The following is a 23,021-nucleotide window of genomic DNA, read 5'->3' on the forward strand; positions in this document are numbered from 1 at the left end:
ATTTGTTTGGTTATTCCTCTCCTGATAGAAATGTGGGTGTTTCTATGTTTTGGCTATTGTAAATATTCCTTCTGTAGACATTGATAATGTGGAAGTTATTGATTTAAATCCCTATCCTGGGAATACTTTAAACTATAGTGGTTACTATTAACTTATAGTATGCACTGCCCCTTACAGCCCAAGTAGGCTGTTGAGTTCTATGAGAAGGATGCTTTGGCATGGAACAAACATAAGAGCAACATGCATCCCCAATGGAGACCAGGGTGTGGTTAATTGCTAGAGTCTGAATGAGGAGTGAGGACATGAACTGCCCTAATCACAACTGTGTATATATAGTTGCTTGGGTCCCAGGCTTGACACTCTGCCTTGTGAGCTAGCTGCTTTGGAATCCATTCTCTTAAGTACTGAGGACTCTGTCCATCAGCTGTGAGCGGATGGTGCAGATTTGGAATCCATCCACTTAAGGACTGAGGACTCCACCCATCAGCTGTGAGTGGATGGTGCTATCTGTGGGGGAAGGTGTGAATTTGGTTGTGAAGAGGAAGCAGCAGTGAGGAGGGATGCTGGCTGGGATTAGAGTGCTGCCAACAGAAAGTGAGAAACCTTTTGCTCTGCCAACATCCAGAGCACAACTTTTCAAATGTTTCAGGATTAGCCAGCCTGTACTCAGGAAGTCATCAACTTTTGGCTCCTCGGAGAGGGCTAAGCAACATTGTCTCAACTGGGAGCAGCTGGTTACTGACTATTCTGCCCAGTCCTGGAAGAGTTCCCCTGCTCACCCCTAAGCAATCAGTTACTGTGTCATGTTTCCTTGTTCTCACTACAGACACCACCCCGGGGAGACTGAGAGCCAGACATATCTGTATCTGAGGATACAGAAGGACTAGTAGGCTGAGCTGCGTGTCAGCTGTGGAATTATGAAGACTGGGCTAGGATTGGCTGGGGCAGATCCATGTGATTCGTTGGCAGTGCTAGTATGCCCTAACCCGATTTTTCTAAAGAGCTTGTGAGCATCCCAGGAGGGATTTGTCCCCAAGTCTGCACCAATTAGGAGAGTATTGCTAATCAGGAGATCAGGGGTGGGGGCAGGGACAGAACCCAAATCCAGGCAATTGGACTACATAGAGAACCTTGACCCCCATCCCCCACCTAAAGTATTGTGTATCGTTTGATCTATGGTTTGTGCTGTGGAAAATGATCCTTAGGGTGGGTGACATGCTCATTTGCCTTAGTAATGAGTAGAATAGGCATGCTATTTGATGGCCACTCCAGGAAGTGCCATTTACCAGAAGGGCAAAGCATTTGGCTGCCTGATTACATGAGGGATCGCGGTAGATTAAGCGCTGCAGAAACGTGGGCACAAGTGCTGACTTGGTGGCTCCAGGACATCAGAGCCAGAGTCTCTGATTCTCTAGCCCTTTGCTTCCTGGGCCCAGAGTGACTGGTACAGTTGTCACATGTATATTCCAGATAGAAAAAAAGGAATCAGCGTGGAGGAATGGTGGGTTAGAGGCTCTCTGACCTGCCTGTGTCAACTCTAAAGAGGCTTCTACTCAACTAATAGCTCTTTAGGGTGGCCAGTAATTGTAAAAGGGCTGAAAGGGACATTGGTTTTGGTTTAGCTGTAATCAAACCAAGCAGAATTTCTCTGTCAGCCCATTGTCTTCATAATAGCAGAGATGTGTATATCGAAGGAAAAGGGTTACCATAGTGCCATGGGTCTACAGTCTTGAAGTCAAGAAGCCCAGGGCAGGGTGTTTGTATGGGAGGTGCCTGTGTTCTTTTCTGACTGAGCTGTCTTCCCGGTTATTACACATTTCTATTGTCTGTCAATCCAGGCCATTGGGAATGCCAAGACCACTCGCAATGACAATAGCAGCCGCTTTGGGAAGTTCATTGAAATTGGCTTTGATAAAAAGTACCACATCATTGGGGCCAACATGAGGACCTACTTGCTGGAGAAGTCCAGGGTGGTTTTTCAGGTGAGTGGTTGGACTCGGACATTTGTATTTTGCTGCCAGTATTATTATGCCCACACCCTGTACGCACAGAACAGCCCTTCTTTTGGCCTGGGATCAAGATTCTTGTTTGCATTCTTCTCTTTCAGAGTAAACATTCATTTGGACTAAGCATTTGGTCCACAAATCTTTTACACAGCTTTGACTATTGTGTGTTAAACAGGTGCTCAACCCTGAGATAAAGGACAGGGTAGTCTTCTTGCAGCTTTTACAGTCTTAGCAATAGACAATGTTATAAACAGGGCCTGGGTTCAGCTTTTCAGGGAGCCTGCTTGTTTGGTGGGTCAAAATATGGGTGTGGCTAGAAAGATAGGTGTGTATGCTAAAATAGAATACATGTGTACACACACATTCACACTCACACTCGCACACACAACACACTTTCAACCCACACAGTCATACACACACACACACAAAGTCAGTAACACACACACACAGTTACACACACAGTCAGTCACATACACACAGCATTCTTTCCTAGGAATCCATGTCCTCATATGGATGGGGGTCCTCTGCCTCCCCTCCTTTGCCTCCTGCTTAGTTATCCTTGGCCTCTGCCTGAACCCTTTCTTCCTGACTCTGGAGATGGTTGGTGCCACCCCACCCACCATTCCTCTGTAGCAGCTTTGTCCTCCCACCACTGGACTGAGTTAGCAGAGGTGGCCTGATTTGCATCTGTAGCTTGCTTTTTTCTTATGCACAGTGGCTTCCCAGTCCCTGGGGTTTAGCCCTCCCCAGGATCCCCCAGAATCTCCTGAGCTGTTTCTGAGTGATGCCTCCCTGCTGATGGGTGGCAGGTATTTCATGAAGTTTTAGACCAGCTCCCCCTCTTCCCTCACAAGTTAGTTGGGCAGTCCTGTATCCTTCCTTCACTACAGCAGAGAGAGCAGGTAGCTCTGTTGGGTGGACTGACAAGCTGCTTGCACTTCACACTGGCTTTGAGTTTTTCTCTTTCATGGTAGTCACTACCCAGGCCTCCTAAATATTTATATACCATTCTCCAGCCAATTTAAGGTTATTCTAGTCATGAGCATCCATTGAAAGTCCTCTGGGACCTTCCTGACTGCCCAGCCCAAAGATGTAGGCAAGCTCAGCTTTAGTCCCAAGCCCCAGGGGAGCTTCCAACAGGGATGCAAAGGACTGAGAGTGTGGGTCAGGCAGCAGCAAGGATGGTAGTGTTTGCTGACTGATCCACCATTTGTGGCATGACACTGGTGTTTAATGTAGAAAGAAAAAGGAAATGCCTGCTTCCATGTAAGCCAAGAGGTAAAATTCCTCACAGAAGGCCCTGTCAGAGCAAGGGGAAAACAAGGCAGTTAAAGTTGCAGGTGACCAGGGTGTGGAAGAAAAACCTGAGGGGGGGGGGTTGTCTAACTCATAACACCAGGGTGGAACACCTAGGATCAGAGTGGCCATGTTGATGATCATGGAGATGATCCGGGGAATCACTGCCTGAAACTGATCTCCTTTCCTCCCCCAGGCAGAAGATGAGAGGAATTACCACATCTTTTACCAGCTCTGTGCTGCTGCCAGTCTCCCCGAGTTTAAAGAGCTCGCTTTAAGTAAGTCACCAGATACACAGCCAGGGTAGCCGCTGGAGCAGGCAGGCAACCCGGAGCTCTGCCCAGAACCCTGGCTTGTGGGTTCTTGTCTCAGCTCTGTCCCTACTGTGGTCCTGTCCTTTAGTCAGAACCTTGCTGCCAGTTAGTAAAGGGTTGAATATATCTAGGCTACCCACAAGGGATGAACTGCAGGTGTGGGAAGTGTGTTTTCCATGACAGTGCAGTTGTTACTTCTTGAAAAGGATGTGTTGTGAGGCTAATAATGGTTCAGTCAAAGGGCTGCCACACAAGCGTGAGCATCTACATTTGGATCCCCAGAAAGCCACTCATGTATCCATGTAGGTAACCCCAGCAGTGGGGAACAGAGAAGTGAATTCCTGAAGTTCTGTGGCCAACCAGTATGCCTAGCTGGAATAGATGTGCTCAGGCTTGGTAAGAGGCCCTGTGTCAAACAATAGGGAAGAGAAGTGAGCGAGGAAGGCACCTGGCACTTGTGAACACTGGCTTCCATGGGTACACACAGACCCACACAAATGTGTATGTATACAACATACACACACAGATTTTTTTGTTGTTAATTTTAAATGAAACAATTTGTTTCTTCTTTCTGCACCATGAGAAATGGGTCCCTTTCAGAAATGATCTAGAGATTTATATAATGTTCATCACTTTGCCAATGTATATTAAGTCATATTTTAGGGTTGAGACAGAAAGGTGGCTAACAGTGATAGCCATGGTGGGAAAGCCTTCAGAACACACATATGAAGGATAAGTCACAGTTAAGACAAGTGAGATTCAGTATGCAAAACTGTAGATCCCTTATGAACAGGCATGGAAGCTTCTTGCATATCCATGATGGAGCACTCACTGGAAGGGAGTGAAGCAGCCAAAAGTGTCTCACAACCACCATGGCCAACACATTTGTCCCTACTAACTGAGTGGGCCCTTCATTTGTTTTCCCCTGAACACATTAGCAAGTCCTCCTTGTTTTGAAGCATTGATAGGGAGACAGGGCAGGCTTTTATTCCTGGCTGTCTTGCATGCAGCATCTCTCCTTGGGATGGAGCTGAGTGGCATCCTGTCCTTGGCCTGTTATCTGTATTTACATCTATATATGGAGAGCCTTGGTTAAAAGATGATGTGAAGAACTGTTTGTCTAGGCAAAGGCTGGTTGGTCTTTGCAGCTCTGATATAAACAGATTTGTGAGGCCCTGTCCCCAAAACTTAGCTATCCTAAGGATCCAGTCCCAGTCCCAGCTGTGTCCCCAATAGCTAAAATCTTTCAAGCGGTATTATAGTCACTGATCTATTGCTGTAAAGAGACACAATGACCACAGCTATTGTTATAAAAGAAAGCATTTAGTTGGGGGCTTGCTTACAGGTTCAGAGGTTTCATCCATGATTATCATGGTAGGGAGCACCATGGCATGCACAGCGCTGAGCATCCTGATCTGCAGGCAGAGAGAGACAGACTCTGGGCGTGACATGAACTTTTGAAACCTGGAAAGCCCATCCACCAGTGACACACTTTCTCCAGCAAGGCCACACCTTCTAATCCTTTTAATCCTTTCAAATAGTGCCACTCCTTGGCGTCTAAGCATTTGAATATATGCACCCTTGGCAGGCAATTCTTTTTCAAACCCTACGTGGTTCCAGGATTTGTTTCCTTCCTGGTAAGTTCCTATGGTGTGTTTTGTGTATATCACATAACATGATTCATTCATGAAACTTGACTGGGACCATGTTGATGTAATATTGAATGACATAGCTGCAGGTTCTACTACCATAGTTTAGCCTGGCAGTTACAGTATGGAATGGTAAGAACCATTTTGCAAGAACCATAGTCTCAAGGTAAAGTGTTCCCTATGAAAAGTCATAGTTTACTTGTAACCCAGAAAGGACACATTGGATGGTACCCACTGTGCTGGTCTATCCTGTTGTACAGTTGCTAGCAAGTCTGATCCTTCCAGGATTACCATAATTTCCCAAGGACAAAGAGTGAGTGTATGCTCGCAGGTAGTCAGTGCAGGTTCTCAGTGGACCTTGTGTGAGCACTGGCCTGACCTGGGGCCTTTTGGGTTGAATTCCAGTTCTTAGTCATAAGTGACTAGATAAGCAGCCACAATGTGGGCCACTGTCATCCTCCTCTTGTCTTCCCAAAATGGGGAATGAAGTTTTTGTGGCTAACCTGCAGAAGCTATTTTTTCTCTAAGATAGGTTTCATGGAGACTCAAATCTGACATGATCCACCTGGCTGGCCACTTGATCCTGAATGGAACCTTAATAGGGAAGTTGTCTAACTTTTTTACTTATGTGAGTTGTATTGAGGTTTAAAGAGACTTTTCCTTATTCGCTGTTTGTGAAAGGTACAGACTCTGGGCTTCTGCCAGAATCCTTGAAAACTACCCAATTCAATCAATTTCTTGCATCTTGGAGTGAAATGAAGGGCCTATGATAAGCCTGTGGTCTTGTGTGCCTATGAGCCCTGAAAGTGGGCTTTTGGTTTCACTGATAACCCTGATAAATAGCAGGAAAAGTCAAAGAAATGAACTAGCCAAAAACTCCAGAGATTCTGTGGACATCGTAATCCTTCTCTTGTTCTTAATCTAAAACACATTATGCAAAAATCTCTGGTGTCCTGGCATGAACTTGTGCAATTGTCTGAAGGTGGAAGGCATGGATTTGTGCCTTGTCATTCATATTTTCCTTCTACCCCACTGTTATTATTTGACCTTGGGAAATTTAGAACAACTCCACTGGAAATTTTGTTAGGGGATAATTGATAGTAAAGTCCCCACCTTCTTTAAATCTATTACTTAGGTGTTAAGGAAGTTCTTCTTCCTTTTCACACTCATGAGTGTGTTGATATAGTTTGATAACAGTTGCTGTAGACTTGCACAGGTCAGAGTACAGCCTCCCCAGATGAGGTCCAAGTTGTGTGAAATAGGCCTTGATGTTTGGTGCTCCAATCAATAGACTGATGGCCTCTTTGTCCTCTGTTGACTTCCTGGGCTGGTGTCTGTCTGGTGAACCAGTTAATAGGCATTTTAGCATTTATTTCTCCTTGTAAATTCTTAGGAGAGGGGCAGAGAGGAGAGAAAGGAGTCATAGCTGAATGATGAGTGAAGGTGTTGTAGGAAGGAAGGATAGTGATGGCTTCTTGGACCTGAATGGAGGAGAACTGAGCTGCAGCCAGCCAGGCAGAGAGGGAAGGACCAACTGTGTGCTGCTGTTGTATGATGACAGCTACTCACTGCAGGCAGGGAGAAGCAGAGGGGGAAGAGATGACCTTGTTGATAGTAGTCAGGTGCTTCGGCAGGTGGCCTCTACAGGCAGTGTCACCTCAGCCTAAGAAACAGCCCAGCTGGTCCTGAGTTTGGGGATGCAGAACAGGAGAGGTGGGTGGGGTGGTCTGTCAGACACAGAACAGCTGCCAGTGGCACAGTCGCTGTTGACAGTGAAGGATCTTTTGAAGATGCTGAATATCGCTTCCCTCTGATGCGGAAGCTAGATGTCCACCTTTGGAATCTCTAGTGACTACGCTATCTTGGCTGGCATTCAGTAATGAGTTGAAAAGAAATCAAAGTCATGGGACACTAAAGATTAATCATCTCTTCAGTGGAATATTCTAGTATCAGGCTCTCCATCCTGGTCATCCCCTGGTAAGCCTGTGTAGCTCCTTAGCATGCTGTGGTCATATTCAGCTTACGTGCTGAAAAGGGGTGAATGTAGTAAGTCATCTTCGGGTGGCACTGGAAAAGTAGCCAGGTAAGCTATTTTTAAAAAGTGAGTGTAAGAGGAAGGATTGCTTTATTAACCTTCTGGATCTATTCTTGCTCAGCACTCTGAGCTTATGGAGTAATCAGCTATGAAAGGGCTAAATATGTTTTGAGTGTGAGTCATAAAAATTCACTTCTGTTGAAGCTCTGAGTGGGTAAAGGACTGACATCCTTTCTCTTCCAGTTCAAGAAGCTTGGCTTCCATTCATCTAAGTGTGTTAAGTTGATGCTCCAGGAAATCTCTCTCAGCACACAGAGGATATTCTATGTATCCCTTTCTTTTTATTCCTATTCAAGTATTGGTCTAGCCTATTAGAATGTGGTTGCATAGTCAACCTGTACGTCAATGCTGAGTTCTGACACTTTGCAGCTGGCCTAGGACTGTTTAGTGTTCAGTTTTCCAGAATTCTTGGCAGACTTCATTGTGGTCTGGAGCACTGATGTTATGTAAGAGCACCAGGGCATGGGTAGAGATGAGAAAATAGAGGTAGTTGGGGACTGTCAACGGCATGACAAAGAGAAGGGCTGATGAGGTACAGCTGTGAGGAGATGGGCATGTGTCAAATACGAAGAGAAGAAAGAAATGAGCCTTGAATTTGGTGGAGTAGAAGGTAGCCATGCCACAAAAGGTTTAGGAAATTGAGCCTTGCCTTGAGAGCAGTCAGACTGTTGAAGGGCTTTGTGTAGGAGAGTGATGTGACCGAAGTTACCAGCTTGGGGTCGGGGGTGTAAGTCAAAATTCAATGTGCACTACTAGGTCTAGGGGGAAAGGATTGGGGGGGGGTGGTTCTGAGGGAAAGTGGAAAAGCAGCCTATGTCTAGGCTTGCCCTCCCATCAAAAGCAAGTGCCATACACACAGAGCTTGAAGTACCAGGCAGGGCTGTCGTCACATTTTGTCAAAGACTTAAGTATTTCCCAAAGGCAACTTTTTAAAAGTTGTGTGTACATGTGTGGGTGTGTGTCAGTGTGTCAGTGCCCACAGACGTCAGAGGCTTCAGATCCCCACAAGTTGGAGCTACAGGAGGTGTTGAGCCTCCTGGCATAGGACATAGATAGGTACTTAGTATCGGACTTCTTTCCTCTACAAAAGCAGTGCATGATCTTAACTGCTGAGCTGTCTCTTCAGTCCCCACCCCCATAATTCTAATTGCAGTCAGTCATGTTCTTCAGTCTGACCTGAGGCCAGCCCCTTCATAAGAGCAGATATTACCATCCTCCAAGTAATGCCATTCCAAGTGCTTGTTGGATGTTTGCCTTTTGCTAAGCTTGTCTACTGCTTGTAAAACATAGCACTAACTCTTCTTTTTTTAACATCTGTTAAGGCTGTCAGAGGCACAGTTGAGGGACAGGGAACCTGGGAGGTGAGAGAACACATAAGGATACCAGCCCTTCCTTGTCCTTAGAGCGGAGTAGCTCCCGTGTGCCCTGACCTTGTAAAAGAGATGAAGCCAAGTCCCTGACACCCTTCATTGTCCCTCATTTGTCAAATGTGGCTGCTAGATGAATATCACCCAAGGCCAGAAGTATGAAATTGTAGAATGTGACTCTATACATTTTCCTTGTATGTTAGGTCCTTTGAAAACTCAACTCTGAACTGAGTGATGCTAACCTGAACTTCCCATGACTTGTCTACCTTACCAACTTGTTTACCATGCTGATTTCATGCACTCACAGCCACACATACTGAGTGCAGTACCTGTTTCTTTATCACTCAGTTTTCTCTCTAGTTTTCCATTGTGGATAAGGGAGTAAACATCCATCTAATACCAAAGAATTGGTGTGAGCTAATATGTTCAGAGCAGACACCCTCATAGCTGGTGGTCTGGGGTAATGAGGAATGGAGATCTCTCTAGTGTCTCACTTCTTCCTGCCTCCCACAGCCTGTGCAGAGGACTTTTTCTATACATCCCATGGAGGAAACACAACCATCGAGGGTGTCAATGATGCAGAGGACTTTGAGAAGACTCGACAAGCCCTCACACTCCTTGGTAAGGACCTGCTGAACAAGAGTAGCCTGCACAGGGTCTGATCCCATGGAGGGGAGGGAAAGAGGGGAGGCCTCCCTGCTTACCTATTAAGTCTGCTGAGCCTTGATGGATGCTTTCTTGTACTCTTACTTCTGTCAGTTCATAGGCTTCAAAGGTTAGAATTTGGAAGCTTTCTTAGAAATAAACTTTGGAGCCAGCAACTGCAAAGTATCCCGCCACTTACTTGGGTGTTGAAACACATGGAGAGAAGCCCAGTGTAGCCATGTCTTTGTGTGCTGACTTCAGAGGCAATGTGTGCCCCAAAAAAGACCCTACCACTGAGCCAGTCACCTGCATACTAGGAATGACCCTCCCACTGAACCAGGCCACCTGTGTACTAGGAAAGACCCTCCCACTGAGCCAGACTAGCCACAGCATATGGGCAAAAGCAGACCTCAGTGTCTGGGAGCCCCATGTTACATGCAGTACTATTGTGCTAGCCATGTATTGCAACCCCAGAAGCAAAAAGTTCTCTGTGACCTTCACTAGCAGATGAACTTGTTAGAGCTGGGGAGAGTTGTCCTAATCCCAGTCTGTTTCAGGGGAGAGGTGCTCCTGGGTTTGTGAGATGAAGGGTGTTTCTCTCCTAATTGGGAAACTAAAGTAGTCAATCCTGGGGCCCTTAGCCAAGCAAAGGGAAGCTTAGGGCAGCCTGAAACTCAGAAGGTGACTCAGATGGCCACAGTGTCTTCCCCAGCTCTTCTCTGATAGAACCAAAGCTTTTGGCTTCTCTGCCAGGTTATTCAGAACAACATCTGTTCAGCTCTGTGGTATAAGCCAAGTTTTGTCAGTGTTCAAGCTAAATGTGAACAAACTGTACACACCCTAGTCTCTATGGGAGGAAATGAAAGGCTTGTGCAATGTGGTTCCAGTGTGGGCACTTGTTTGGGTAGATGAGACATGGGTAGAACTCATTTTTTTGTACCTGTGAGTTATCAGGAGATAGAAAACATTCTGGTTATTCCATCATGAAAACAACATGGTTATACCTAGAGCAACAGTAAGAAACTGTGGAAAGGGCTGAAGTGGCCTTTGAGGACAAAAGAAGTGCTGCTATGGCTGGTGTAAGGAACCAAGCATCCAATGGACTATTGAGTAGAGGAACCAGAGTTGTGGATGAACTTTAGGCCCATCTAGGAAGAGGAGAAGTATACCCAAGGCTAAGGACCAGCACTCTGAACAAGTAGGCTGTGCTTGCTCTGAGAATGATGGGTCCCTACGCCTAATGTGAGCTCAGCAAGGAGGTTGTTGGCCCTTAGGTAAATGGTGACAACTGGGAGGGACCAGACCCAAAATGGAGACAATCTTCTGCTGCCTTTGCGTCACTAAGGTGTCCTTACTTCAGAACCCTGACCCTCTGTCAGTCAGCACCAAGCAATTCACAGAGGGGAAGACAGAGTATATTGATAGCTGCTTCACCAAGCATCACATACCATACAGATCTCCACAGTGAAGGACTTAGGTTATATATGATAGTGAGCAGATGTGTTCTGCCCATTCTGCTTACAGGAGAAACATCCACCATTCTGCAGTGCTGTGGGCAATGGACAATAGTTGGTAGGAACAGATGGATGTCTCCCAAGCTGTGAGGCAGATATTTTTCAAAGCAAATCACATTTGTGAAATTATTTCAACATTACTTGCTTCTCTACAACATAATAAATGTAGTAATCTCAATCTTCCCATTTCCTTCTCATGATTTTCCTTTAGGTATAGGGCTTGCACTGTAGTGTTGGGTCACTTATCATTTGTAGTCACTCATCATAGAATGTTTAGTTTTTGCCTGTTCAGAGGACCCCTTGATTCCTAGTTGGCAATTCTTTTTCTTAGGTCATGCTTGGGCTGTCCACTTTGTGGAGGAGCTGGGGGAAATGTTAACCCTGTCTTTGCCTCCATTTAGACAGGTGCACTGGTTGTTGTAGCCTGAGTAGAGCAGTCTAAAGGATACCTAGGTGTAGCTGTGGAGGAATGTGGGGAACAACTACCATTTCTTCAATAGAAGGCAACTTTACTAACACTCATCATACCGTCCTGTCAACTTTTTAAATAAGTTTGAAATACTTTGAAATTTAAAAAGAATTAAATGCCCTCAAGCTAAATCTAAAATTTAAGAGATATGCCTCTGGTAATTGGTGCAAGCAAATAACAAATCTGATGATCAAGGTTATTGCTGTAGTACTTCTAGGCTGTGAGTGTTTCTGTCACTGTTGAGGTATGTATGGCAAGTCAAACAGCCACCTTCAGCTGGCACTGCCCATAAGCCAGCTGGCTGGCCAGTCCCTGGAACAGTAATCCCAGGGGTGTGGTGGAGGAAACTCCTTTTCTTCCCCTGTTGGCTCCATGGTTGTGTCACAGATGTTTGCAGGATATTAAGTTGGGAAAAAACGACTGCAGATAAACGGCCATCCTTATTAAACTCATAAAAGCACCCATAAAGTGTCTGGTTGAAATGAAGCCCAAAGTGAGTCAGCCCTACTGCTGCCTGTCCATGCTCCTGGATAAGTTCAATGAGAACGTGCCCCATCTGGTGTGACCCAGACAAGCAGAGTGAGGCTATTTCCCTTCCAATAGGAGCCCCTTTGCCCTCTGAGATGCTTCTCTGAGAGGTAATTACTTGGCTTGACTGGTTTGGGGAGCCATTAACCCAGGAAGGAAAATCAAACAATTTTTAAAGTCCTTAAGAAGGATAAAAAGTCCATTCTATCATAGAACAGAGATTGTATGTCATTCATGCATCTTTTTCTCCTTCAGGAGTGCGGGAATCTCATCAAATAAGCATCTTTAAGATAATTGCTTCCATCTTGCACCTTGGAAGTGTGGAGATTCAGTCTGAGCGTGACGGGGATTCCTGCAGCATACCAGTAAGTGACACCAAGATAAAATGTGCATCGTCAACTCAGATTCCCCGGCCTGATACCATGGGCTTAGAGGGCACCCTCTGGTTATTTATTCTGAGCAATAATGACTTCTGTTTTCTCGATGATAATTTTTTTTTTAAAGAACCAATCCAATTTCAAATTAGCTGCCATCAAATTTCTATCACTGGGGCAAGGGATTTAGTGGCTAGTCAATAAATTTGTTTGATGGGTTTATTTTCCAAGTACTCTGAGGTACATAGAATTCTGCACCATGTCATCAATCTATTGAGTACCATGTGAGCCTTAGGCTGAATGAAGTCTTTGCAGCAAGGAAATGGAGTGTTGGACACCATAGTTGGTGACCACTTCTAAAGATCTGGCATTCTAAGTGGCTGAGATGGGATGGCTTGTGCTGACCCTTTCCCACCCCAAGGCAGAATACTGAGTGAGGCATCTCAGTCAAAGGCTTAGCAGCCATGGCAATTCCTTAAAGGCTTACAACAAAGGTCCTTTCCTTTGAGTCTAGTGCCACAGTTGGCATGTGGTAGACAAGAGTGTCTGTGTGGAATAAGGATGCTGGAGGGGGTTTGTGTGGCTGTGTCCTGTCTGCCACTTAATTCTGTTGGCCAGGGCTAAAACTGGCATTCAGACCCTGAATAGGTGCATCTGCCATATTTCCATATGTATGGCTATTCATGACTAGCCTAGAAGAAAGTCCACAGTATGATTCTTACTTCTCAGGATGTGGGATTTAAATAACCAGATTCTAGGAAAAGTCCAAAGAGGTGCCCGTGCCACAAGCCAAAGCCTTTGCCCTTCCCACTTATTGCTACAGCTATTGTATAGGACTAGAGTTAGCAGAAGTTCAGAATGCCCCTGCCTTTAAGGAGGAAAAGACCTGAATTCTACCTGAGTTCAATAGAATTCCTCCCCAACCTCCACTCGAGCCCTATATGTTGTCCTTAAGTGAGAAATGTTGTTGGGAGTGAGGTGGTGTCTGGGCCTATCACCCTCTCCAGCATGAACTCTGTAGCTTCTGTAGCTCTGAGAGGAGGTTTTGGAACTTGTAGTATCCCAGAGTGATTTCTGACATCTGACATTCACAACCTGCCTTGCATGTGTGTACTGTGGGGTGGGTGGAAACTGCAGTGCAGTGGCAATGGCAGCCATGATGCTTGGCTAGCAAGTGGACAGTTCCAATGTCTGTGGCCCAGCTGGTGAGTGCAGGCCCAGACCCACCCTAGTAGTGAGGGTTTGAGGCTGGTGAAGAATTGGCCCTCTGGGGTCTTTGCCATAGGGGTCTAAGCCTCCCATATGCACATCCCTTCCTGGCAAATGCCATGTGTATCTTTAGGGCAGCTGAATTCTGCAAGGAACCAAGAAGATTGGAAAGAAAAATATGCATTGACATAGCTCTGGTTTAGGCTGATGATAAGCAATTTTGGTGTGTGTGTGTATGTGTTGCTAGGGATCAAGGTTTAGGTTCCTCCACATGAGCTCTCCACCTGAGCTACATGCACAGCTTCTTTGCTATGGATTCTCACACTATGCCAAGCCTACCCTCTTCCCCTTAGCACAATGATTTTTCATTCCTTGTGTGATTATTTTCTCTCTGTCTCTTTCTCTCTCTCCTCCCCCTCTTTCAAACTGTTGAAGTTGACAAATCTACTTGTTCTGAGTCACCTTTGCAATGTACAGGGCCCAGGAGGCACTCCAGAATGATAGCTGGGTGACTTGTTGAGATTGAGTAGGCCATGATGGTAATGAAAATGAGAGCTAGTGTGGCTGAGACAGAACTCAGTGAGCCATCAGTAAGGGAGTAAGGCCCTGAGCACTTGTCCTGGATATGAGTCAGGGCTGGTACCTTCTTTGGAATGTCCAGCCTTGGGCTTGTAAGCAGTTTCTCTGATATTATGACTAGTCCTACACTCCTGGGTATTCCTATGAGAGGCAAGTCATTGATCAGTGCCCATCATCACCACTAACTGTAGGACCATGTCTGTTATGTCACTATTCTTCTGGATACATAGTAGCACCATGTATTTGTGAGGTCTGCATAAAGATGGGGCCATCAGGATACACTCAGAGAAAAATGGACAGAGGATGCAGGTGGCAGACAAAGTGAACTGAATTGGGGAACTTATGAGGTCTATCAGGTATGTGTCTTAGAGATGCTCACTCACCTCCCTGTGTCCATTTTCTCCTCTACACACTGAGTGGAGGCCGAATGCAGCCCCTTATGGAGGCCTTCATCACTCCAGGCTGATCTTGATTAAGTTCAGTACCATTTTGATTGATTGAGCCAGAATGAACCATTTCTAGAGCATGACTCTCTTCCTATACAGAGGAACAAACTAAGTAAATCCCAGAGACAGGGCCCTCTTTCATAAAGGACAGAATAACTAATGCTCATGCCAGGACAAAGCCCAAGCAGGGTTCTTTCTAGTACCACTTCTTCTCACTCAAATTTTTGACCTAGTGACCTGAGCCACCCATACAAACTTCCAGTGACCCATTATTGCTTATTGGAGAAGTATGCCACTGAGAAGCACATTAGGATGGATCTTTGATATGTTCCTCTGGTCCATAGGTAGGTTTGCTGTCTACTTATAAGCAATGTGCCTTCTGTCTGTAGTTTTTATTAGAACGTGTTCCATGATTGCCAGTGTTACCTTAGAGATGCAACAGTGTCCAATTACTTGGACACCAGAGGCAATTTTTCCCTCTTGAATTTGGCAATACAGGCTCATAAAACTAACTTGCTGTCTATAATGCTGACTGTTTTAATGGATTTATCATCATCTAATTATGCATAAATGTAATTGTATGATGTTAAGTCGGTTTCTGTTAACACCTTTAATCAACAGTCAGAAGTGTGTGGGAGCAGAGAAGTCCCCACTGTGCTGGAGACCTGTCCCCTGGTGGCTGTTAAAGAGTTAGCTCCCAAACTGTGGTGTCTCTGCCACATTCTGGAGTGGGGGTGCCTGGGAGCTGGTCCATGTTGTTTGCTTCAGGCAAACCACTCATTCAAATGTCAGGGGATCCATCTGTACTGTGTGCCTAGCAATTAAGAATTCCTTAAAAATTAGGTCAGATGAACAAATTGGACACTTGCCACATGTGAACTTGTTGCCTGCCAAGCAGGTTCCAAATTCTACCCTGAATGGTAACATTATTTTGGAGCAGGCAGGGGTAGAGTGGTTGCAGAGTGAAAGCTGTGGCCAGAAGTTGCCTTGATTCTGCCATTAACTGCTTAGTGAGTGTGAAGGGCAGCTCTCTACACCCCAAGCCATGCCTGCTCAAGCTGCCTGCCTGGCTTGATGGTCAGGGAGCCTCACTCAGACACATTTTCCTCATCTGACCCCAGAGAAATGAGGACCTTAGTCCACAGGAGTGGGCATGTTCTTTTACATGCCTGCCTTTTGATACTCATGAGCTCAGCTGTGTTTAACCTGGTATAACACTGGTTAGAGCTCTCTCCAGGGTGTGTTCCCACCCATGCTTGGGGAACACACTGTTCTTGAGTTTGTGGGGAGGAGCTTTCTTTTCTAACATCCCATTTTATATTAATGTTTGCTTTGGCTAGATGGCTAGATACTGCAAGGGATAAATAGCCAGAAGATATAATGTTAAGAGGGAAATGATAGTGTTGTCTGTGTTAATTTTTTTTAATTGAATAAGCCCTTATTTAAATCCTACAGTTGGCCTCATCAGAAATTGAGACCCATAAACAGTCTAGATCCAGAAGGAGGTAACATATCATGTTATGAATTTAAAAGATTCCCTTCCTGCCTTAGTGTTAATAAGCTGGCTTAGCCACTTTGCCAAGTACAGCAAGATGAGGGTCTAAAAAACCACCAGGGGTGATGGTTTTCTGTGGGGTTTTTCCAAGAGACTTAGATGATTTAATGAGGTGAGGCACAGCCCTAGAGAGGAGGGGTTTGATTTCCTAACAGTTTACAAGCCAGGCGGTGTGACTGGTAAACACTGCTGAGAAGCACTGTCCCCTAGGTCTGGACTTGTTTCTACCAGCACTTCTGAACACACCCACTAGAGTCACATATGATTTAGAGGACTGGAGTGTAAAACACCAGGGTGCTTCCCATGTCCTGTCTACCTGTAGGACAGTTACCAGTTGGGTCCCTGTCACAGAAGGGGAACTGAAGCCTGAGGGCAGGAGACCGTTGAATGTCCCTCAGCCCTAGAGCGTGTGTGTGAAGGGCTTAGGGTGGGAGGCTGAGCACTGCTTTTCTGGAGTGCTATGGGTGCTGCATGTGCCCTCTACAGATGCATGCTATATGCTTAACTCATGTCTTCTGCTTTCTGACCCCTGCCAGGAGACTGCCTCTGCATTACTAAGCTGTCAGTTCACAGGCTTCTCCCTTCAGTCCCGCTGTCCCCTCCTACCAGTTACCTGGCTGTAACCTGCAGTTCAGGAAGGCACAGGACCAATGCACAGTGACTTACTTTAAGTCTCTGTCATTTGGTCATTGGCAGGTGTGATGATAAGTTTAAGCAACAGCACCTAGGCTCTATACTTACCTGATATGGGCCATGGGGAACTAAACTACTGAGGTGGAGGACAGGTTCCATGCCTGCCAGGATACTCTTGGGCTCTGGGCAGGAGGGAAAATGGGCAAAGCATCCTGTCTCCCATCCCCCTCCTGATCCTGTCTTCTTTCCTCAGCCTCAGGATGAACATTTGAGCAACTTCTGCCGCCTGCTGGGAGTGGAACACAGTCAGATGGAGCACTGGTTGTGCCACCGCAAGCTGGTCACCACCTCAGAGACCTACATCAAGACCATGTCCCTGCAGCAGGTGGTCAATGCCCGGAACGCCCTGGCCAAGCACATCTATGCCCAGCTATTCTCCTGGATCGTGGAGCACATCAATAAGGCCCTGCACTCATCCCTGAAGCAGCACTCCTTCATCGGGGTCCTGGACATCTACGGGTAGGCTTGCACTCCCTGGTCTCACTCTGTCTGCTGGTCATCAGTGTGTCCCTGCTAGCGTTTAGGAGTCTACAACCTCTTTGGCTCCCTAGTGGTTCCAGCCAGCAGGTGCAGGGACATTTGGGGCTGTTATAACTAGAGTCATTGTTTACCCCAAAGCAGAGATGCCTACTGTTCTACAGGTGACAGTTCCCAAGGGAGAATGTGCTCTGTCAAAGCAATGATAGCCCTGTGCCCATCACAAACTCTATTACACCATTTTTCTTAAGATGGAGACTTATTATGTGGCCTAGACTGGCTTCAAACTTGGAATCCTTCTGCCTCAGCTTCCCAGGTACAGGGATTCTGACTGTATTTTGCCAGGGTCATATTAGACCTCCAGTTTTACTACTAGGAAACTGACTCTGAGAGAGAAATGCCTTGTCTATTCTCATTGTAGGAGTCTCTCTCAGTTTTTATATATGTTAGGTCTTACCATTTGATCTCACTCTCTTCAATGGAGGTGGTTGTTTTAATAGTAATTTTGCCCAGTTCTGCATAGACTAGTGCTATATGTTAGCATTTGTGAGGATTGCCTTTCTTTTGGAATCTAGGGGGAACTGACAGGTTTTATTTATGACTTATCTCTGCAGGGTGAGGCCACATAGCTTGGAGGTAAGTATGTATGACAAGACAGCAAGAGACTGACTTTCTCTAGCCAGGCTGCCACCAAGAGCTAAATGACTACAGTCATAACCCCTCTGGCTGTTTCTATGGCTTCAAGTGAGGTTGTGAGTCAGTCTTCCTGAGATTATTTCAGACCCATCTAGACGCATGATGGTTTGTGGACAGGGCTGTATCCCCCTTTGCTCTTCGTTTCTCATGGCTGCCTTGACCTTTTGAAGCTAAGAATAGATTAAATTCTCCTAGAAGGAATGCTTCTGCTTAAAATAGCAGCCCAGACCATAAATTGCAGTGTTGTAAGAACAGGGACACTCTAGGGGTTGGAACTACTGGGACCACCTGAGGATGGCACAAAGGAGAATCTTCTTCAAAGAGACCATTTCCTGTGCAGATAGGCTCCCCCACCTCCCGCTGGTGCCTTGGCTTGTCGGTGGCCCATATTGCATGGGGCTTAAGAAAAGAGTTAAGTTTTATTCTGGGATCACAAAGACCTCAGGAGCATGCTGAAGAGTTAAGTCTTTTGCACAAAGTAAATAATGCAAGAACCCTTAGAGACTGTAAAACAGTCCACACAATGGTTTAGATGCTTTGTGATGGAGGCCTAAGATGAAAACCAGAGAAGCCATACATTTTTATACAGGCATGAAAAATTTTCTGCAGGAGTCAAGATGTGAACTAGATGGAGGAGGATAGAACATGGGAAGTAGGAGAGGCAACCATTGGGAAAAGAAGTACAGTCAAGGTGGTAGAAAACACCCAAGGTGTCAGAGCTGGAGGGGTGATTTTGTAATTAAGAGCACATGTTGCTCTTGCAAAGGACCTGGGTTCAGTTCCCAGAACCTATATGGTGGTTTACACATCTGTAACTCCAGTTTGAGAGGGTTCCAATGCCTTAACTGGATCCAATGTCTTCTTCTAACTTCTGTGGCTACCAGGCCTGCAACCAGGCAAAACACTCATACACATAAATTCAGATAAATTTTAAAAACTTAAACGTGAAAAGAAGTCATATGCTTGATGAAGAAAAAACAGAAGTGGGAGGTGCATCCTCCCCATGGCTTCTCGATGTAACCGCCCCCCCCCTCTGGTTAGCAGGGCACATACTTCTACTCAGTCTTCCTGTTGCATTGTGAGAGCACCTCATTCCTACAGAACTTATTGCCTAACTGTCAATAACCGATTCTTACTTTCCCTCCACCTTGAGTATTTTCAGGTCATCAGATTTCAGGTGGTGCCACTCCCTGGGCTGGAATCCTGGACTGTAATTAAAAGGAAAGAGTGGATTGAGGACAAGCATTTATTGCTCTGTGCTTGATTGTAAGATGTAGTATGACCACCTGCTCCATGCTCCAGATGCTGTGACTTCCTTCAACCAGTGACTGTAACCTCCAACTATGAGCCCCAAACCCCTTTCTTCCTAAGTTGCTTTCATTGGGGTATTTTATTGCAGTTACAGAAAAACAGTAAAGACAGGTTGGATCAGATGTTATAACCCAGTGTCTCCAGGTCTTCTTTCAAGCATGGCCCTAAAGGTCAGCCCTAAATCTCAGTGGAATAGAGCTGGCCAGAGTTCTGAACTATGGAGGTGCTGCTTCATTTTATGTTAATCTGTAAATGTAAGCATTTCCACAGATCAGGATACAAGCGAGCACCATGGGGGCCAGCACCACGCTACATATCCATGCACTGACTGTCAGGTTGCTTGTGGAGGAGAAAAAGTTGCAGCTGCCTCTAGAAATCTGTGGGAGCCTGCTACCCACTGGGCTCTCTACAGGCATTTTGAGTAGACCAGTTCCAGACACACAGTGCCTGGTTATAAGAATGGCTTCACTTTCTTTAGCTCCCTTTTCTATTCTCCAAAATAGTGCAAGATAAGCAATGCCCAGAGAAATTGTGCCAATCCAAGCTGTTCTAACTAAGGACCTGTGAAACTCCCTGTGGGATGTTTCCTGCCAGGCAGGGCTGGACATTGATATAGAACAGCCTGGCAGCTTTTGGCTGGAGTTTCTTTGCACGTTGATTAGCTAGCATTGGCCTCTACTGGCTTCATTAGTTACAATGGTAATCTTTTATTCCTCCTTGAGGCATCAAGAAATAAATGGCTCAATTTGGGGGAAATACACACTATTATTTTTTTGTCTTTGACTTCAACTTTCAAATGCCAAGGTTTGGTTCCAGCCAGTCCATTTGTGCAGAGGACAATGAAGGGTGCAGTAGGTAAGCACATTACTCTGAGAAATACTGTAGGAGAGGCTGAAGTAAGAAGTAGGGCAGTTGTGGGATGAAGGATATGGGATTTGCTGTCTATTTTGGTTTTTTTTTTTTTTGTTTGTTTGTTGTTGTTTTTTTGTCTGCAGCTATGATAAAATATTCTAACAAAACCAACAAAACAGAAAGTGTGTTTGTCTTAGCTCACAATTCAAAGTCAAGCCAACCATGGTAGAAGTCATGGCAGCAGGTTGAAGTGTCTCATCTCATGTATCCACAATCCAGAAACAAGTATGAATGCCAGTGTTCATTAGGATTCTCTGTACAGTCCAGGATCCTTTAGTGTTTGCTTTGGGGTTTCAGGAACTTAGTGCATATCTGAACATTAATCTCTTAGTGGAGGTGAATTTACATGTCCTCCATTTCTACTCTGTAGACTCACTGTCCTGTATTTGTAAGTTTATTTCTTAGATTTACCATTGCCTTCATTTGCTGTTGAAAGAAAATCTTTGTGTCATTGGTTTGTTTTGCTTTTGGTTTCACTCTCCAGAGCAGATAATTGCACAGTCCCAGAATAGTTACTCAGAGAGACTGCCCAGCCTCTCCTGACCTGTGTAAAGGGGTGTTGTGGAGAATGAAGGGGGCAAACTCTGCAATTACATTTACCCATTGGCCTGAGGACAGCATCCCAGTTCTTGGTGGACTGGAAGGCCACAGGACATTGTCAACTCCAGAGCAAGCATGGCCAGATAACCTCAGTGTTAGACTCACAGGCCATGTGATGCTTTTATGTTGGTAATATATTATCTTGACATCTGAAGAGAGGTTTCCATCCTGGGGTAATCCAAAACCATGTGCAATCTTCAAGACTCATTCAGGGTGTCCAGCCTTTTGACATTGCAAAACAATGCTATCATCTACAGAGTTCATCTGGGGAGCCAGAGATGGAGGATCCTTGGGGATTGCTGCTCAAATGGGCTAGCAGAACCAGTGAGCTCCAGGTTCAATGAGAGAGACTATCTCAAAATCAAGGTGAAAATGTGATTGAGGAGGACCACTGACACTGGCCACTGGCCTCTACATCCACATACACATGTGTGTGCTCACCCTTATACATGTATACCCATCCCTGCACACACATAAACACATACACAGAAGTCACAAAACAGTGTTTTAAGATAGTTTATGATTTTATATTAGGGGTTCTAGTCACAGCAATCTATGGCCACACGTGACCCATGGGCTGGGCATAGTTGATGGTCACTTGGAATATGAACCCTCCATAATTGAAGGCTCATATGAAGCCCCATTTTTCCTCTGTCTATATTTAACCACCTTGATACTGTAACCTCACCTCTAAAAGCCTAGAGAAGATGAAGTTAGTATTCCCTTGTGTTAGGGTTTCTATTGTTGTGAGGAGACACCATGACCACAGCAACTCGTATAAAGAAAAACATTTGATTGGAGTGGCTCACTTACAGTTCAGAGATTCATTCCATTATTGTCATGATAGGACATGGCAATGTGCAGGCAGACATGGTGCTGGAGAAGTAGCTGAGAATCCTAACTCTTGCAGACAACAGGAAGTGGTCTGAGTATCACACTGAGTGAAGCTTTAGCATATTTAAGACCTCAAAACCCACCTCCACAGTGACATATTACTCCAACAAGGCCATTCCTTCTCCAACAAAGCCACACCTCTCAATAGTGCCAGTCCCTTTGGGGGTCATTTTCTCTCAAACTGTCACACCCCTGAAAGGTTCTCATGTACTGAAATAGCTTATAGGCAGCTTTCTAGTAGTAAACTGGGGAAGAGGGATCATGGCTTGCTATTCATTGCAGTTCTTAGAAGTTTGGCTCTTGGATTTGGAGAAGTATAGTACCTGAGAATGGGCATTTTCTGATCCCCATGGAAATAAGGTGTGAAAAGCACCGAGGAATTAAGATACTGGCAGAGTACTTGTCTTCCATCAGTGCCTTGGACCTGTTTCTCACAGAAGGACAAGCTTTGTGGACAGAATATACACAAGCACAGGGACAGTGGGAATCTCTGCCACTTGAAAGTCCAATGCGCAGAATGAGAATGGTTGATAGACAAGAAGACTTTAGGCTGCCCTTGTGAGAGTTCATGGCTTCAGGGTGAGAAAGGACCTGGAAAAGATATTTGGCTCTGATCTCTGGCATCCATGCTTACTGACTCTTTTTGAAAGTTCATCCAGAACTAATCTCTCCAAGGTCAGCTTCCTGGGTGCTGTTCAGCTGTTCAGTGTGTAAAGCCCATATACACCTCTTTACATTCTGCTATGGAAGCCTAAGGTCCTAGTTGCCCCGACCCACACTCAGAGGAGATGCTGTTGCCCAGCCTTCAAGCAGCAGGCATCACTCTGCTGGGTCTCCTTTCTGTGGGGCAGCAGGTTCATGGAGGTAAATAATTCAGAGCTAAGGCATAGCCTTGTCACTGCAAGTTCATCTTGTAGTGGCTTTTGTTGTGTTTTTGGAGGCAAATAGCTCTCATCCTTCCTGAAACTGGGTCCAATGAGAAGGAAATTGTTCATTGCTCTGGTCACATCTTTATTGCAGAAGGAAACAACGGTATGGTCATTGCACTATCAAAGGACAGATGCCATATCTCCTTCTCTGTGTTCTCCTTCTTCCCACCAAAGAGTTCTGATCTAACTCTTCTCAAGACAAATCCATTTCCCTCCTGTATATAAATGTTCTTGTGACATTTTAATGTTATGGAGTAAGTGTGTTTATTTTTAAGAGTCATTTCTGTTGATGGACAGAATTATACAAATATAATTCTGTTGGAAGGGAGACATTGTCCTGTCTCCCTGACTGTGTGTTTCTGAAGTTGGGTGTCTTAGTCATTTTCCAAGTCAGCCTAGCCTCCCATTTGTCTCCAGCATTACAGTAATTATGCTAGAAGGCAGAGGAATTGTGACCAGATAG

General features: G+C 45.4%; 1 protein-coding gene across 1 annotated transcript in view; it reads left to right on the forward strand.

The window, feature by feature from the left end:
* Positions 1 to 23,021, forward strand: part of Myo5b (myosin VB) — a 182,633-nt gene that overhangs the window by 64,026 nt on the left and 95,586 nt on the right. Inside the window, 5 exon segments of the mRNA XM_051201265.1 lie at positions 1,839 to 1,982; positions 3,499 to 3,580; positions 9,241 to 9,348; positions 12,139 to 12,248; positions 16,933 to 17,198. Of these exon segments, the coding sequence (XP_051057222.1) occupies positions 1,839 to 1,982; positions 3,499 to 3,580; positions 9,241 to 9,348; positions 12,139 to 12,248; positions 16,933 to 17,198 (710 nt within the window).

Source organism: Phodopus roborovskii, unplaced genomic scaffold (assembly GCF_943737965.1).
Source record: "Phodopus roborovskii unplaced genomic scaffold, PHOROB, whole genome shotgun sequence".
NCBI lineage: Eukaryota > Metazoa > Chordata > Mammalia > Rodentia > Cricetidae > Phodopus > Phodopus roborovskii.